Consider the following 17905-nt stretch of genomic DNA (forward strand, 5'->3'; position numbering starts at 1 on the left):
ACCAAAAAAAAAAAAAAAAAAAAAAAAAAAGGAAGATCATTAAGGGATTACATGACTCCTCCCAATGGGGGAGAGATAACTTTAGTAGCCTGCACCGTCACCAGAAAAGGACTATCCAACACCATTAAAGAAGTCACTAGAGCCGGACTCGGTGGCTCAGCCTGTAATCCCACGCCTTTGGAAGGCTGAGGTGAGTGGATTGCCTGAGCCCGCGGGTTCGAGACCCACCTGGGCAGTGACACCTCATCTCTACAATAAATCAAAAAATCAGCCAGGCGTGGTAGTGCACGCCTGTAATTCTGGCTACTTGGAAGGGTGAGGCAGAAGGATAGCCAGAGCCCAGCAGGTGGAGGCTGCGGTGGTCGGAAGCGGCCACTGCACTCCAGTGTGGGCAACAGAGTGAGACTCCAACTCAAAAAAAAAAAAAAAAAAAAAGAAGTCATTAGGACTTGTCCCATCTGCAGTTACAATAATAGAGGGAGGAACTAGGCTACCCTTCCTCTTAAGACCTGTTCAACCAAGAGGTACTTACCCAGGTGAGGGGCTGACACACTGATTTTGTTCATATGCCATCTTCATAAGGATTTAAATTTCCACTAGTCTCTATTGATACCTTCACTGGCTGGACTGAGGTCTATGTCACAAGAACTGAAAAGGCCCAAGAGGTTTCAAAGGCTTTAAAAAGAAAATTATTATTCCTCGCTTTAGGGTCTCTAGGTCACTACTGAGTGACAATGGACCCCTTTTATTGCAAAAGTGACACAGCAGGCATCCATTGCACTGGAAATTTCATATCTCCAGGTATCTTAGAGGCCTCAGTCATCAGGCAAGGTGGACAAAGTCCTTAGCCAAATTATGCCAAGAAACCTTGGTTAAAAGATTCAGACCTTAAAATGTTGTCTACCATACTCTTCAGAGTCAGAGTGGCCCCAAAGGTATCTTACAACTCAGTCCTTTCAAAATGCTATATAGAAGGCCTTTTTCACTATAGACATTCTTTTTGATCCAGAGACATAGGAACTGGTTACACATATAATAAATCTAGGATGGTATAAAAAGCTTTGATAGAACATGGAAATAAAGTTCTTCCATCTCCTGATCTGGCAACCTTGCCAATAAAAATTATCCCAGGTGACCTGGACATACTAAAAACTTAGAATAAAGGAGTTGTCAGCTAACTAGCTCCAACCAAAAATGTCTTTATCAAGTATTATTATGTACCCCCACTGCACTTAAACTACAGGAAATTGTCAGCTGGGTACATCTTTCTAGGGTGAAACCTGCTCTTAATGAGTCTCCACAGGACCCTGTGCTAACAACTCAGGACCAGGAATACAACTTGTGAGTCTGTGGAGGACCTAAAGTACCTATTCAAGAAGAAACCAAGAAGTCAAAACTAAAAGGGTAAATATTATCCCAACAAAAGGTAGTCCTTATCCTAGGACTTCTATTCCTAGGAGCTATTTTTGTTGTTCTTGTTCTCACCCTTATTTGTGCCCAACCAGGCACACCTGTAAGCAACTGCTTCCAAAATGAAAATTTTACTTTTCTTAATGTTGCCAAATACAATAACTCTTTATTTGGGTAAATGGGAACAAGTTTCACAATAAATATGTCTATAATTATAGCAGTAGAAAATAATTTTTATGACTGTTGGGTATGTCATCAACCTATACAACAAAATTCCTTCTCCTTTAAATACATGTCTGCAAATTCACCTCATTACATAACCTGGGGCACAGGGAGCAAGGCAGTGTTTGTGCTGTTTTATTAATAACCTGTTATACTTACATTAACAATTCTGGACAAGTTGAAATTAACATTAAAAAATACATATGAACAAGCTACCTAGTCGCATATACACAACAAAGGTACTGACTCTACATCTGGTCAGCTATCAAAAACGTCCTCCCAAGTGTCATCTGGTTTTTACTATTCCTACTGTTTTTAATCTTTGGCCCATGTATACCTAACTCGATTGTCAAGTTCGTGTCTTCTAGGTTATCACAGTTCTATGTAAAGATGATGTTCATGCAAGGATTTCAACCACTCCCAGACTCAGATCCATCTCCCAAGAACCTCATCCCTATGAATCCTTAGATTAGATAGCCAGTGGTTTCTGTGCCCCAAGTAGGCAGGGAGAATGCCCACAGATCAGCATAAAGTAGTTACAGAAGACAGATCTTAATCCCTCAACACCCTTTATGAAGGGCCAGAAATCTCTCAGAAAGGAAATGAGGCTGGCTAACTAGCTTAGGCACGGGGGAGGGAGGAAACGGAGAATTACTGAATTGGAGGTTAAGGGGTTAAAAACTTCTTGCGATGTGTAACTAGTATGAAGCAGGACACAAACTTCCTATGGCTTGTACCTGACATGAAACTGACACACACACACACACACACACACACACACACACACACACCAGATAAAAGCTAGCACTCCCTATCCTCAGTGTGTCACCCTCTTGGAGAGTGACTGTATTCCCCTCTCCAGTATGTACTTTTGGTTCAAATTAAAGCTTCTTTCTTCACTTTCTGTGATTCATCCTTGAATTCTTTCTTGTGACAAGTGCAAAAGCCTGATCCTGGGTACAGGTTGAGGATTGTACCTCTCAGGTAGAAATTTTCTGAAAGGACAGACTGAAAGAGAGAAGCCACTTTGTTTTATTACTAAATCTTAAGACAATAATGAGAAAGTAAAAGCTGTGTCCAGGAGGAATGCATACTTTAGATAAAGATTAACTTTGCTGACTTTGTCTTTTCAGAAACCCAGATCCCTCAAACAAGACCAGTATCTGCCCACTGTTATCTAAAGCAAACTCCTTCTCTTCCTCAAGGTCTACAAATCATCCACACAGCAAGGCATCTGTGCTTCTAGTCTTGATGTATCGTTAATAAGTTTACTGTGACCGGTCTCCAGTTTACCACCTGGAGTAATGAGATACCAGGGCCACAACACAAGACTTGTGATTTCTGTTATCTATGTCAAAAAGTGCAACTTTAAACGATCTTCTTGATCCAAACTCCTCTCCAAGAGCTTTAAATATACCCAGAGCTCCAGCCTTCAATGCCACACTCATCTTAGAGTGCTGGCCCTCTTCCTGTCTGTGGGGAGTGAATTTTCTTAAATAAATAAATCTTTTATTTCTTCATCTCTTGGTGTGTTGCAAATCTTTGTGTTACTTGGATCTCTGGTTACTAGCACACACCTCCAGCATGCTGGCTCAGGCAGTGCTGCACCTCTCCGCACCTTCCAAAGGAGTCAGCTACAGCAGTGCATTAGGCCTAACTGGAAAATGCTGTCTATCTCTTGTTAAGGTGATCTTCCCCAAGTCTGCCACCATCATTGTGAGTCTGCACATCTCCAGGTTCATTAATAATATCCAATTTCCCTAGTCCTGTATTTATTTATTCAACCAACGTATACCAAGTGCTGAATATATTAAGTGCTGATATATACAAACATCATATTTCAGACACAGTTGCAGGCACTGGAGACACAGCAGTAAACAACAGAGTTTCTACATTCATGGAGTTTTGTGCTCTAGTAGATCACGGTAATCAACTGAGATGCTCCCTCATCAGGTCCTAACAAACGCTTGTATCCCTTAAGAATATGCAAGGGTAAGCCAGGCTCGGTGGCTCAGCCAGTAATCCCACGCCTTTGGGAGGCTGAGGTGAGTGGACTGCCTGAGCCCGCGGGTTCGAGACCCGCCTGGGCAGCGAGATCTCATCTTTATAATAAATCAAAAAAAAAAAAAAATCAGCCGGGCGTGGTAGGGCATGCCTGTAATTCCGGCTACTTGGAAGGCTGAGGTGGAAGGATCGCCGGAGCCCAGCAGGTCGAGGCTGCAGTGGCTGGGAGCGGCCACTGCACTTCAGTCTGGGCGACAGAGTGAGACTCCAACACACACACACACACACAAAGAACATGCAAGGGTAAAAATAGACTGTGTGAGAATCAATGAGCTCCCATTCAAAGAATATGCAAGGGTAAAATAGGCCGTGTGAGAATCAATGAGCTCCCATTCAAAGCAATGAAGAGTCATCTATGAGTTACCTAGTAATAACTAACAGTGGAAATATTGGATAAGTTTGCTATAAAGGTTCCTTCAAACTCTTAATTGTCTGATTACATTATAGAATCCTAAGTATTTAGTGACAAAATACGCATCAATAGTCTCTGCTATAACTGAGTAACATAAAGCTCTTTTAACTTGTTTTTTTAATATAAAAAAAATGTAAAAACAAAAAAATTCACATAAAAATGCCTAATATGCCAAGGTGAGAGGAGTGCCTGAGCCCATGGGTTCTAGAACAGCTTAGGCAACTTGGTGAGACCTCATCTCTACAATAAATAAAAAAATTTAGTGGTAGCATGCACCTGTAATTCCAGCTACTTGGAAAGCTGAGGTGGAAGGATTGCCTGAGCCCAGCAGGTTGACACTGGGTGGCCGTGAGCATGCCACTGCACTCCAGGCTCGGCAACAAAGTAAGACTCCAACTCAAAAAAAAAAAAAAAGTGTATAATATGTAGCAATTTTTACCATTTACTTACCTTCTAAATTGTTGATATGTTTTGAATCTATGGGTCATTATTTCTTCCAGTAATTTAATAAACCTTTTTAATGTCCTTACTTTATTATCCAGATCAAGATAGGTCTCTCTTGCTTCTTGGTACTGCCTATTTACAAACAAAATATTAAGTAAATAAATGCCATGCACAAAAGACATAAGAGTAAAATATCAAATAAATTTTTAACTTGGGGAAAACAAGAAGGGTAGGGAACACTAAGAGGACCCCTAGTAGTAGTCAATTTCATACATTTCCAGTCAAAAATCCCCAGAATAAGAATGGTATAGGATAAGAAAGAGCTACCATGACTGGGAAGGAACAAAGTCCAAGCCCTAGAAAATGCAGAGAAAGTATCTAGATGGTACCTAGAGGTGGTAGATGTTAGGAAAGTTAGCAAATATATACTTTCTAAAAGTGAAGGAATCACAGTGAAAGAGTGGTTTCCCTCAGTGACAGACGCCAATAAGAGAACAAAGAAATGCAGGGTCAGCATTAGTATTCTTTTCCCCCATGCTAACAAGATCCAAGGTCAAAGAAGCAGAGAAGGAAGGCATAGTTACTCAGAATTGCTCTTTTTTTTTTTTTTGAGATGGAGTCTCACTCTGTCACCCAGACTGGAGTGCAGTGGCTGCTCCCGGCCACTGCAACCTCGACCTGCTGGGCTCCGGCGATCCTTCCGCCTCAGCCTTCCAAGTAGCTGGAACTACAGGTGTGCGCTACCACGCCCGGATACTTTTTTAATTTATTGTAGAGATGAGGTCTCACCAAATTGCCCAAGTGGGTCTCGAACCCGCGGGCTCAGGCAATCCACTCACCTCAGCCTCCCAAAGGTGTGGGATTACAGGCTGAGCCACTGAGACCGGCTCAGAATTGCTCTTATAGAGTACAACAGCCTACTACTACTACAGTGAGGAAGAGAAAGATCCTGACTCACCATGAAAGGCAACCCTTCATGTGTGGCCAAGACTCTCACAGCTACCCTTTCCATTCTCTAAGTAACTAGTCCAGGAAAATCCAAGTAATTAAAAAACGAATAACAAAAAAGCACAAGTACAATATCCACACATACTTACAGAAAAAAAGAAGTGAAAAAAAAGCATTAAAACTCTTCTATTAGACAAAGAAAACTTATTAGAACAGTGTTGCCACAAAGCAGATGAAAACTGTAATTGAATACCATAAATTAAAACAAGACATGAGACACCTGTTATGAGGAAAAAATAAATGCCTCAAAGCAAACATAAAAAGAAATGAAAGAACAGGGCTAGGTACATGGCTCATGCCTGTCATCCCAGCACTTTGGGAAGTGGAGGCGAGAAGACTGCCTGAGCCCACAGATTCAAGACCAGCCTGGGCAACTTGCAAGATCTGGTCTCTACAATAAATAAATAAAAAACAGTGGGGCATGATGGTACAGGCCTATAGTTCCAGCTACTTGGAAGGCTGAGGCGGAAGGACTGTCTGAGCCCAGTAAGTTGAGGCTGTGGTGGCAGTGATAGTGTCACTGTAATGTAGCCTAGGTGACAGAATGAGACTGACTTAAAAATTTTCCTGCATTTTATAACTGTATTCTGGTTATTTAAGAGCATATTCTTGTTCTTAGGGAATATGCTGAAGTACTAAGAGGTAGAAGGTCACAGTATATGCAACCTACTCTCAAATGGTACAGAAAAAAACAAAGTTTGAAGATTATGATTTCTGATACAGTCAACACTCAGTATTTGTGATAGGACTGGTTCCAGGCTACCCTCCTACTGCTCCAACTCCAACCACATATATCAAAATTCACAAATGCTCTTATACAAAATGATTTACGTGTAATCTACACAAATCCTCCTGTATACTTCAAATTACTTCTAGATTGTTTCTAGTATCTAATGTAAATGCTATGCTAACAGTATTGGTTTTTTAACTGTATTGTTTTTAAACTTTATATTTTTTATCATTGTATTATTATTTTTATTTATTTTTTTCTGAACATTTCGGTCTGTGGCTAGTTGAACCTACAGATACAAAACCAGCAGATATGTAAGACCAACTATACTTATGATAATATAATGTGTGTTTATGTTAACTAAATCTAGGCGATTTCTCTATCAAATATATTATTAATTCCAGATGGGAAAATTCATTAGGATTGAAATTTTGTTTGGTTTAGCTGCCTTTAAAATTATCACAATTATTTATATTTCATAACTAATAGGAAGATAAATATAGTATCTGCATGATTAGCAGACCATGGAATTAAAATGGTTTTTGCACAGAAAAATAAATATAGCTTTTGCTATATTTACTAGTTACTAGTACTAATTTCATCAAATAAATTAACAAAGAGAATCAGGAAAAACATTATAAAGTCACAATAATAAAGACAGTTACAACTTTTTAACAACGGCAAGTGAATCTACAAGTGTCACAAAATTAAAAAATAGGTGTACTGATACATGAATATGAAGTCTGTAAATACACAAAAAAAATGAATGAATCTAGAATATAAAATAATCAAGGTGTAATAGAATTAGAAGAAAAGATCCATGCATTCTTTACATATAGGAGAGAAGGCCTTTGTAACTGGTTCAAAATCTATTACTCATACAAACAACAAAAACAAAACAAAAAAAACTGTACAAATTCTGTACAGTAAAAAAACATAAACTATTAAAAAGCATGACAAGCTGAGGAAAATAGCTTGCTGCTCACTTCTTACACAAAGAACTAAATCTTTTTAAATAGATGACGAACTCTTAGAAATTGGTAAAAAGAAATTCACAGAAAAATAAAAAAGCACATGAAAAGTTCACAAAAAACAAATATACAAATAAGTGGTCTTTAAGACATGAAAATAAAAAAAGTTCGACTTTACTCAATATAAAAGAAATGCAAATTATAATTACACTGAGGTATATTATTTTTGGGGATAGCTATGCATCGGCAAAAATAATTTAACATGATTACACATTGTCTAGACTGTGGAAAAACAGGTGCTTTAATACATTGCTAATAGAAGTGCAAAATAATGTCAATCCCTAGAAAGAGAAATCTGGCCATATGGAGTTTATCCTATTTAAAAAACTGAACATATATAAAATGATGCAAATTCAATTATAATTGTGTTCCACTATTTGCAATAGCAAAAGATTACATTAAAACTCATTAAAGATTACATTAAAACTATCAATCAAAAGGAGATGGTTAAGTACTGTAAAATAATAAAAAACAATGAGAAAAAGCAAATGAACTGATAAGGACAGATTTCTAAAACATCATTAAATTCAAGAAAGCAACTAGTCACAATAGCTGACATGTGGAATCAACTAAGTGTCCATTAATGGATATTAATGGATGAATGGATCAAGAAAATGTGGTGTATACACACAAACACACACACACACACACACACACACACACACACCGGAATACTATACAGCTATGAAAAAATGAAACCCTGACATTTGTAGCAATACAGATAAAACTGGAGGTCATTATATTAAGTGAAATAACCCAGGCACAAAAGGATAAACACATGATCTAACTCATGTAGAATTTAAAAAATGTAATTTCATAGAAGTAGATAGTAGAATGATGGTTACTGGATGATAAAGTAGGGAACTGGGAGAGGTTGGTCAGTGGGTACAAACATATAGTTAAATAGAAGGAAAAATAAGTTCTTGTATTAGAGAGCACAGTAGGGTGACTATAGTCAACAATAAAATATTGAATATTTCAAAACAACTAAAAGAAAAGATTTGAGATGTTTCTAATATAAAGAACTGATAAATGTTCAAGGTGACAGATATCCTCAATACTCCCATTTCATCATTACACATTATACTCCATAAACTTGTACAAATATTAGGTATCAATTAAAGGAAGCAATAAAAGGATATCAAGGAAGCAATTTGTAAAACAATTTATATAGTGTGCTACTTCATATATATGCAAGGATAAAAAAAAGCATACACTCACATTACCTTGCATTTGCATATGGAAACACTGAAACATATTTAATAAATTAATAAAAGTGATGAGGATAATGAAAACCGAGAGGAAGTATAACTTTTCATCATCCTTTTACATTGTATTTTTTAAATGTAATTTTAAAATGTAATATATTACCAATTAAAAACACTTCTCTTACTATTTTGATGTTTCTTCCCATTATATTCTAATGTTTTATAAATAAAATTGAGATCACTCCATTCTCAGCCTTTTATTAATAGGAAAAGTTCTTCAGGAAGTATAATAGTTGTAATTTTCTACTATAATTTAACCATTTTCTAACACCTGCATATTGTTGCTAACTTTTCAATGTTATAACAATTTCTGAGCACAAATTGTTTATGTTACAGCAAACAATTACCTAGCTAACTGAAATTTTGAGAAAATATTTTATCAAGTATTTTGACATATACCATACCTAAATGCTTTTCAGAAAGACTTTAATAATAATAACAACTAATATACTGCTTCCCACATATTGTTCACTATGGATTATTTCATTTAATCTTCATAACAGTCCTATAAGATAAGTATAATGTAGATGAGAAAATTAAGTTAATTCATCAAAACTGCCTAAGTGGTAGAACTGCAATTCAAGCCATGACACCTTTTCTTCAGAACCTGTGCTCTAATGATACCACAGCTTCCATTTTTGCCAATAATATAAAAATATCTGTTTTACAAAAACTTCATTGACTTGGAATATCAGTGTTATTTTCATTCTATAAGGAACTAATTTAGTTATAACTATCTGCCATAGCACCACTTCGTCCAAATTTAAGTTATATATAAACATTTGTTTTTTATATCTTTGTAATATACATGGATAATATAATAATATAGAAAAGCTACCAACCACTTACCTCATTATTTCCTCTCGATCGCCATGACTTGCATGTTCTGCTTGTATCTTTTGTCTTAATCGATTAATTTCTTTGTCTAGAATGGATGCAGATTTTTTTACTTCTTTCCGCTCTGGACAGATTTGTTTTGCTTGTGACATTTTCTCCTAAAAATAAAGATATTTAATATTTTTAAAGTTCATTTTTTGATATAATAATCATTATATTATTTAAGTCAAAATATGCAAAAGTAAAATTCTGAACTTATTTTTAAGAAATGCATTTTAATTCTATTTAATATATTATTTATCGAAGCTTTACACTGAATACCTAGTCCAGAATCATTATAAATCTTCAAGAGAAAACTACATTGCTGTGTATAACTAATAACCTGTAAGGTCTCCACAACTTTCTAGTGAAATTTAAAGTGGTAGTTATCAAAAATTTGGCACCTAAGGTGCTGAGGTCAGACATAGCTTTTTGTGTGGGATAAACCCTGAACATCAGTGGTATTAGAAACACAAACAAAATGACCTTCATGATTGTAAAGATTAAAAAAATACAAAGCACTTTTACATAATACTTACTTTACAGTCACAACATTCTGTATCCTAAGTCTTAAACAAATAAGAAAACAAACAATACGAAGGATTAGAGTTTAAATCATTTTCCTTAAGATATATAAATGCAAAGTTGGAATCCACCTGTTCTGGTTAGGACAAGCAGCCTTCAATGTACTATTGTCTGAAAAGAATGGGCCACTTCTTACAGCTGTCAATAGACCTGGTAAGTAAGAGATAAAAGCCAGCCCAGCTCAATCCTAGCTACTCACTGGTGGCTTCTATGACACAAAGTGGCTATCTGCTTGCCAAGCTGGGCATCTAAGGAGCAATGTAAGTCATAATAGAGTGCATTTTCTAAATCACTCAGAAACATGCTATGGACTGTTGGAATCTTGCCTATTAAGTTCTCTCACTTTGAGGAAGACATTAAGCCTCTTCTGTTGATTTACCCAGACACTTGTTACTCTATGTGAAACAGAAATTCAGAGAACTTGTATGTTTCAGGAAACATGGCATTAGGGAAAACACACTTTAATAATCATGACTAATGCTATAAACAACTTGAACAAAAATGGTAGATAACCTTTAGTTCTTTCTCTTTCATATCCAGTTCTCGCTTCTTTTTATTTAAGGTATCCAAATGTTCTTTTTGTTTTTCTTCATAATGCCGTTTCCCTCGCTTTTGGTTATCTACTTCAGAATCAGCAAGATTTAATTCATCCTGTTTTAACATAGTTAAAATAATTATAAAGAAAAGATTGTTTTAAAAAAATGTTTCTGACATTGGTATAAAGTTAATTTATAACTAAAAAAATGGCAAGGTTTATACTACTTAAGAGGCAGTGTTAGAGTTCATATTCAGGTTTCTGAATAGAAGTGAGGAGTATTCTAAAATTAAAAAGTCAAATTATATTCAAAGTTTTATTTGAAGTCTCCATATATTATGGTATTTTAATCTTTATTTTGATTTAAAAAGGTTGTTTTGGGGAACCTGCACTAGCCTTAAAAATTTTAAAACAATGCATGTGTTAGATATTTACAGAATTCACCTGATAAAGGATACCTGGTTTTTTTTTTTAAAAGTGACTTGGGGAGAAGGGAAGATTACAAAGAAACTTATCATATTTATTTGCATTACATCTGGAGGTATAATCTGACAATTTTAGCACAAAATACAACTGTAAAGAAGCTACCCAAGATCACTTTTAAAATAGGTTTAAAAAAGTAGTAGACTATGATAAAGTAATAATGCAAATTGTAATGTACAGCAAAGATCAGAAAAATAAAACAAGTGGTATAGCTAAAAAACTAATAGAGGACATAAAAAGAAAGCACTAAAAAATTACTTGGTGATCTTAAAGGAAGAACATAAAAAAGGAAAATTATGAATAGCAAAAAAACTGGACAATTAAAACACAAATAGCAGCTATTACTTCATGATGAAATACTGAATGCTTTCTTTCTAAAACCCTATCTCTACAAAAAATAAGAAAAATTAGCTAGGTGTCGTGATGTGTGCCTGTTGTATTAGATTCTCGAGCGGTAGAGGCAGGAGGATTGCATGAGCCCAGGAGTTCTAGGCTGCAGTGAGCTATGATCTTGCCACTGTACTTCAGCCTGGGCAACAGAGTGAGACCCTGTCTCTTAAAAAATAAATACACACAGACATATATACATATATACATACAAGATCTGACAATTAAGTTCGCAAACTTGCCACCATGTGCTTACGTTGGCAGTACTGTGCAAAAAACTCAGTTAGGTTTTATAACCTTGGCATATCAGTGTCTCACGCTGTGTTCCTGTTGACAGGTGATGGTGTCTCACTGAGTGGCGTTCATTATTATTGTTGCATGTTTTTGTGTGCCATTGTGAGAATGTTGGAGCGTAAATTAGAGCAATGAACAAACATTACATTTCTTGTTAAACTTGGCAAGAATGGAAGTGAAATCAGGGACATGTTAGTCCAAGTTTATGGGGATAACGTCATGAAGAAAATGGCAATGTACAAATGGATTAAACGTTTTTCTGAGGGTAGAGAAAGTGTCACTAATGAAGAGGGATCAGGATGGCCAGTAACAAGCAGAACTGATGAAAATATGCAAAAATTCGTTGAATTGTGCATCAAAGTTGTAGGCTGACTGTGAGAACCATAGGAAACCAAAAAAATATTGATAGAGAAACAGGAAAATCTTAACTGAAAATCTTGGCATGAGAAAAGTATGTGGAGAAAAGTGTGTGGAGAAACGGTCCCAAAGGAGTTCTTGTATCACAATAATGTACCAGCTCACACAGCACTGTCTGTGAGGGAGTTTTTAGCAAATAAACAAATAACCCTGTTGGAACACTCTCCCTACTCACCTGATCTGGTCCCCAATAACTTTTTTCCTTACCCAAAGATAAAGGAAATATTGAAAGGAAGACATTTCAGTGACGTTCAGGACATCAAGGGTCATACGATGACAGTTCTTATAGCCATTCCAGAAAAAGAGTTCCAAAATTGCTTTGACAGGTGGACTAGGTACTGGTTCGGTGCATAGCTTCCTAAGGGGAGTACTTCTAAAGTGGCCATAGTGATGTAAGCAGTGAGGTATGTAGCACCTTTTCTAGGATGAGTCTGTGAACTTAGTTAGACCTCGTACACATACACATACACATACACACACACACACACACACACACACACACACACACACACACACACACACAAAATGTAACCATGTAGCTTGGTAAATCCACTCCTAGATTTGTGTGTGTGTGTGTGTGTGTGTGTGTGTGTGTGTGTATCCAAGAAAAATGACAACACATACCTACACAAAAACTTGTACACAAATGAGCATAGCAGCAGCACCCAAATGTCTACCATCTGAAGAATGGATAAATAAAATCTGGGTATTACTAGGCAATGAAGTTCTGATACATGCTACAACCCTGAAAACAATATGTCAAGTGAAGAAGTCAGACACAAAAGACCACAATTGTATGATTCTACTTATATGAAATATCTAGAAGAGGCAAATTTATATTAACAGAAAACAGAGTAGAGGTTACCAAGGACTAAGGGGAGAAGAGAAAGGGAGAGATTGCTAATCAGTTTAGGTTTCTTTTTCAGGTGATACAAAAGTTCTGAAATTGTGGTTGCAAAACTGTGAATATATGAAAAAAAAAATTAATTTGATTGAACAAATAAATAATGATTAGTTTCTGCTGAGTTTTTCTATATCCTTGTTGTTTTTTTTATAGTTCATCTATTAATTGTTGAGGGAGTTTTATCTGATTTTGTTTCTATGTTATAGCTCTGATATGTAGTGCAAACATACTTAGAATTTTTGGTAGATTGACCCTTTTGTTATGATACAATATCCTTCTCTGTCTCTGGTAATTTTATTTATTTTGAAGTCTACTTTAACTGATTTTAATATAGCCACTCCTGCTTTCCTTTGATTATTACTTGCAAGGTATATCATTTTCTAACCTTTTCAAATTGTTTATTTGGTTATATTTGAAATGAGTTTCTTATAGATAACACATAATCATGTGTTAATCTACTCTGCCATATCTGTCTTTCAATTTGTTTATTTAGGGCATTTAAATGTGATTATTCATGTTAGAGTGTAAGTCTGTCATTTTATTTTTACGTATTCTTTGTTTTTTGTTTATCTGTCTTCTTTTTCTTGTCCCATGTGGGCTACTTGAACTTTTTTTTAGGATTCCATTTTATCTATAGTATTTTTAAGTATATCTCTTTGTATAGCTTTTTTAGTGGTTGCTATAGGTATTACATTATATACACCTAACATGACAGTAAACTGCTGTCATTATTTTACGACATTGAAAAGTATAGAAATCTTACCTCCTTTTGTATCCTTTTCCCTTCCTCATTTTTAAGATAATTGTTTTAAATTAAGGCAACTGTGATTTTTTTTTTTAGTCTACTTTTTTGTTTCAGTCTATTTTCTCTTTGTTATTTGGATTTATAAGGGATAATAAGAGAATATTATGAAAAACTTCATGTTCAATTTTGTCTCAAAAAATATATGCTAAAAATAAAATCAAGAATTCAGCCTGCAATGTAACTGAGACATGCTGATAAACAGGAATTGAGTAACATTTTATTTCAAATTGGCTTTTATAGCAACTAATCCTTGAATTATTCAAGCAAAGGTAGGACAACAAACCCCGCAAACACAGAAACAATATAGACCAAAAGCTATTCCTGCTCCTGGTTCTGAAAAACAAAACAAAACAAAATACAGAGATAACAAAAGCTGCAATCCTTTGGGGGAAATTCAATGATTTATTCTCCTAAAGGCTTGAGCAAATTGTTTAATACTAATTAATTTAATGAAGAAAGTTTGGTTTCCACCACTCTTTATTTTTCATTTATATTTATGTGGTTACTAGATAGACAAAGATTCTTTCAGGTGAATATCCAATAAGTACAATGTGGTTATAAAATTAAATATAAAATACATATATAACAGAATACCAAAATACATACCTTGAGTGGATCTGCTTGCTCAGACAGTTGATTAATTTTCAATTTAATTTCATCATACTTGTTTTCTGCATCTATTTTCAGACTTCTAAGATGTTCCATATTATGCTTTTGTTGCTCCATATTTTTTTCAACCATTTTCATTTTGCTTTTATTTTCTTGAGCTTCATCTTCCTAATAACATTTAAAGAGCATATAAAACTAATTAAAATACTTTAAGTTATCAAACAGAAAAAAATTTGTAGACAATTCTGAGAGAAAAGAAACTATACACTATAGGCAAATTAAATCAAACACAAAGAACACTGGAATATTTTAATATCTTTAAGGTACATTAGGAAGTAGAAGAAAACAGGTTCAAAATAAGAAAGGATGATAAGAGACAAGTGATTCTGCTTATAATCATAATCAGATGAGATTAGGTGTGTTCAGGGTGGTAAGGCCATAGATGCTTAAGATCATAATCAAAGGAGCAGCTTGTATTCTACCTACTCATTTTTTTCAAAGCACACTTAGTGTGTTTAAATATGTATCTTGTGCCAGGCAATGTGTTAAGTGTTAAGTAAATAAAAATTTAAAAAATAAAGTCCATACTTTTAAGAAATTTAGTCTATCAATAAAAAGATCTAAAGCAGGAAAATAAAAAGCAGAAAAGTGGAAAACTGTTGCAAAAAAAAGACAAATTCTCAGCAGAGTAAAGCTTCACCAGCAGAAACTTTTTTGTCTTGTGCATTGTTGTATTCCTCAGCAGTTAACATGCTGTTTGATACAAAGCAGATACTCAATAAGTATTTATTCATTTAAACAAGACTCTGTAATTTATCTAATTCACTGTTTACTGCAACTCAGAAAAAGTTGTGTATCATAAACAAATGCCTGAAAAAAATACACTGTATCTAGTATGTGGTAAGTTAAAATGAAAAACATTAATTTGGAAAAAAAGAAAACAATAAGAGACCGACTGCAACTGACTAAAAGATTGTCCTGACATCTGTGATTATTCATATTGATACTGATTAACTCTGAGTGTGCCTACATGAAAAACACTATTGGCAGTTTGGTTTAATGAGCCCCTTTTTAGAAGCACAGTTACGTTTTGATAAAGTTTTATTTCATATGTCAGAAGACAAAATCAATCATTTCATATGCAAGTTACAAATATAACATTAAGAAACCTAAAGGCTGTACACTAGATAGTTTCTACCTTATTGAGGAATGAAGACAGCAATCATACAAAATAGACTCAATTAAAAGACTTTTTAAAAAAAAAAAAAGAGCCCACACCACTAGTGCAAATGATGGGATTATCATTTAAGGTGACATTTGAATTGGGGGGGAAAAAAAGATATTTTACCAAGGTTGCAATATCTACAGATTGGTGTTCTTCTATGTTTTCAAGTTCTCGAATTTCAGAAAAACTTTTTCTTATTTTCATCTGAAAGAAAAGTATTTGGATTTTAATAATATAAAAATAAATAAAAAACAAAAGCTTTGGAAAGGATATATGAACTCAAAAAGCTCTACTATGCTTTATGATATAGAAGGATTCCATAATTAACAAAAAGGGTACATTAGTATTAAATGAACCAAAAAAGTTATGTATAAATTCTGCCATCATCACTCTTATTGCTAATCCATTCCCATGCACAAAAGATGTATGCAATCCATCTTAGTATATAAAATGATGACACTGTTGAGTACATATAAAAATATTTTTCTGAAACAGGGATCCCTAAGTCTGAAGTTATAAAAAGATTATTCTGATCCAGTGGTTCTCAAAGTATAACTGAAATAAGATAACCCCTGTTGATATCTGGGACCCTTTCAGAAGTTCCATGAGATCAAACTATTTTCTTAAAAACATTAAGACTGTTTGTCATTTTTATTAGCAATTTCTCATGAGTGTATGCGTTTATAACTATATGATGTGTAACATCTCAATAGACAGAATGCAAAGCTAATATAACTATATAGTTAAACTTTATTAAACCAAACAGAGACTTACCATAAAAAGGTCAATCATCTTTTTAAACTTTTTGGTCTGAAATTCTTTTGGGTTTTTCATTAAAAATATTATTCATGTTAACACAAGTTTATTATTACTTTTAAAAGAATAAGTGAATTTAGTCAGATGTGGTGGCTCACACATGTGATTCCAGCATTTTGGGAGACAGAGGTGAGAGGGCTGCCTGAGCTCAGGGGTTTGAGACAAGCCTGAGCAACCTGGCAAGACCTCGTCTCAAAAATAAAACTAAAAACACAAAAATACAAAAATAAAAATAAATTAGCCGAGCACGGTGGCACACACCTGCAATTCCAGCTACTTGGAAGGCTGAGGTGGAAAGACCACATGAGTCCAGCAGGCTAAGACTGCAGTGACCATGAGTGTGCCACAGCACTCTAGCTTGAGCAACAGAGTGAGACTCCATTTCAAAAACAAAAAAGAATTAATGAATTTTAAAAATGTAAATATTGATATAATCAACATAAATGAAAGCTCTTTAAAGAGTGTAAAGGTTTTAGAACTACTGCTCTGAGTAAATAAAAGGATCTTAAAATTAACTTGGAAATGATAAGAAAAACAAAATGAATTTTTTTTTACCTTTAATTCTTTATAATGTAGTTGGCACCTTTTAAGATATTCCTCACTGTGTCTAACATCCTTTTCAAGGACAGACAAATGCTGTTGAAGATTTAATAGCTGGGCTTTCTTATTTTCAACCTCATTCTCCAAGTCACTTGATGAATAGGAAGGAGGATTAAAAAAATACTTTAAATCTTTTTCTCAATATTACAAATACTTTAGACATTATAAAGAAAGACTTATTTGTAAGAACTTGTTTTCAAAATCTTATTCAGTTAAACCAGTTCTATAATTCCACCAAGTTATTAATAACATAAAAATCTATAGCCGGGCTCGGTGGCTCACCTTGTTATCCCACGCCTTTGGGAGGCTGAGGTGAGTGGATTACCTGAGCCCGCGGGTTTGAGACCCGCCTGGGCAGGCGAGACCTCATCTCTACAATAAATCAAAAAATTAGCTGGGCGTGGTAGCGCGTGCCTGTAATTCCGGCTACTCGGAAGGCTGAGGCGGAAGGATTGCCGGAGCCCAGCAGGTCAAGGCTGCGGTGGCCGGAAGCGGCCACTGCACTCCAGTCTGGGCAACAGAGTGAGACTCCAACTCAAAAAAAAAAAATCTATTATAGAAATTTCAAAAACATCTCCTAAAGTGAAATCAAGTTTTATTTATTTCATTAACATGTATAGCTAACCCTTAAAAAACATGGGTTTGAACAGCATGGGTTCACTCACACGCACATTTTCTTCCATCTCTGCCGTCTTCACTCAATGTGAAGACAACAAAGATGAAGACTCTTATGATGACCCATTTCCACTTAATAAAGAGTAAATATATTTTCTTCCTTAT

The 17905-nt window shown here is 35.0% G+C and overlaps 1 protein-coding gene across 1 annotated transcript in view; it reads right to left on the bottom strand.

Moving 5' to 3' along the window:
• The window catches only part of SMC6 (structural maintenance of chromosomes 6), a 98059-nt gene that overhangs the window by 22643 nt on the left and 57511 nt on the right, over positions 1-17905 (bottom strand). The window contains exons 18-23 of the mRNA XM_008057485.2: positions 17081-17216; positions 15833-15913; positions 14482-14652; positions 10564-10701; positions 9439-9584; positions 4559-4684 (exon numbers count right to left, since the gene is read on the bottom strand). Of these exons, the coding sequence (XP_008055676.1) occupies positions 4559-4684; positions 9439-9584; positions 10564-10701; positions 14482-14652; positions 15833-15913; positions 17081-17216 (798 nt within the window). The remainder of the gene's footprint in view (positions 1-4558; positions 4685-9438; positions 9585-10563; positions 10702-14481; positions 14653-15832; positions 15914-17080; positions 17217-17905) is intronic.

The sequence above is a fragment of the Carlito syrichta genome, unplaced genomic scaffold (assembly GCF_000164805.1).
Source record: "Carlito syrichta isolate Samal-C Ts95f unplaced genomic scaffold, Tarsius_syrichta-2.0.1 Scaffold303031, whole genome shotgun sequence".
Lineage (NCBI taxonomy): Eukaryota > Metazoa > Chordata > Mammalia > Primates > Tarsiidae > Carlito > Carlito syrichta.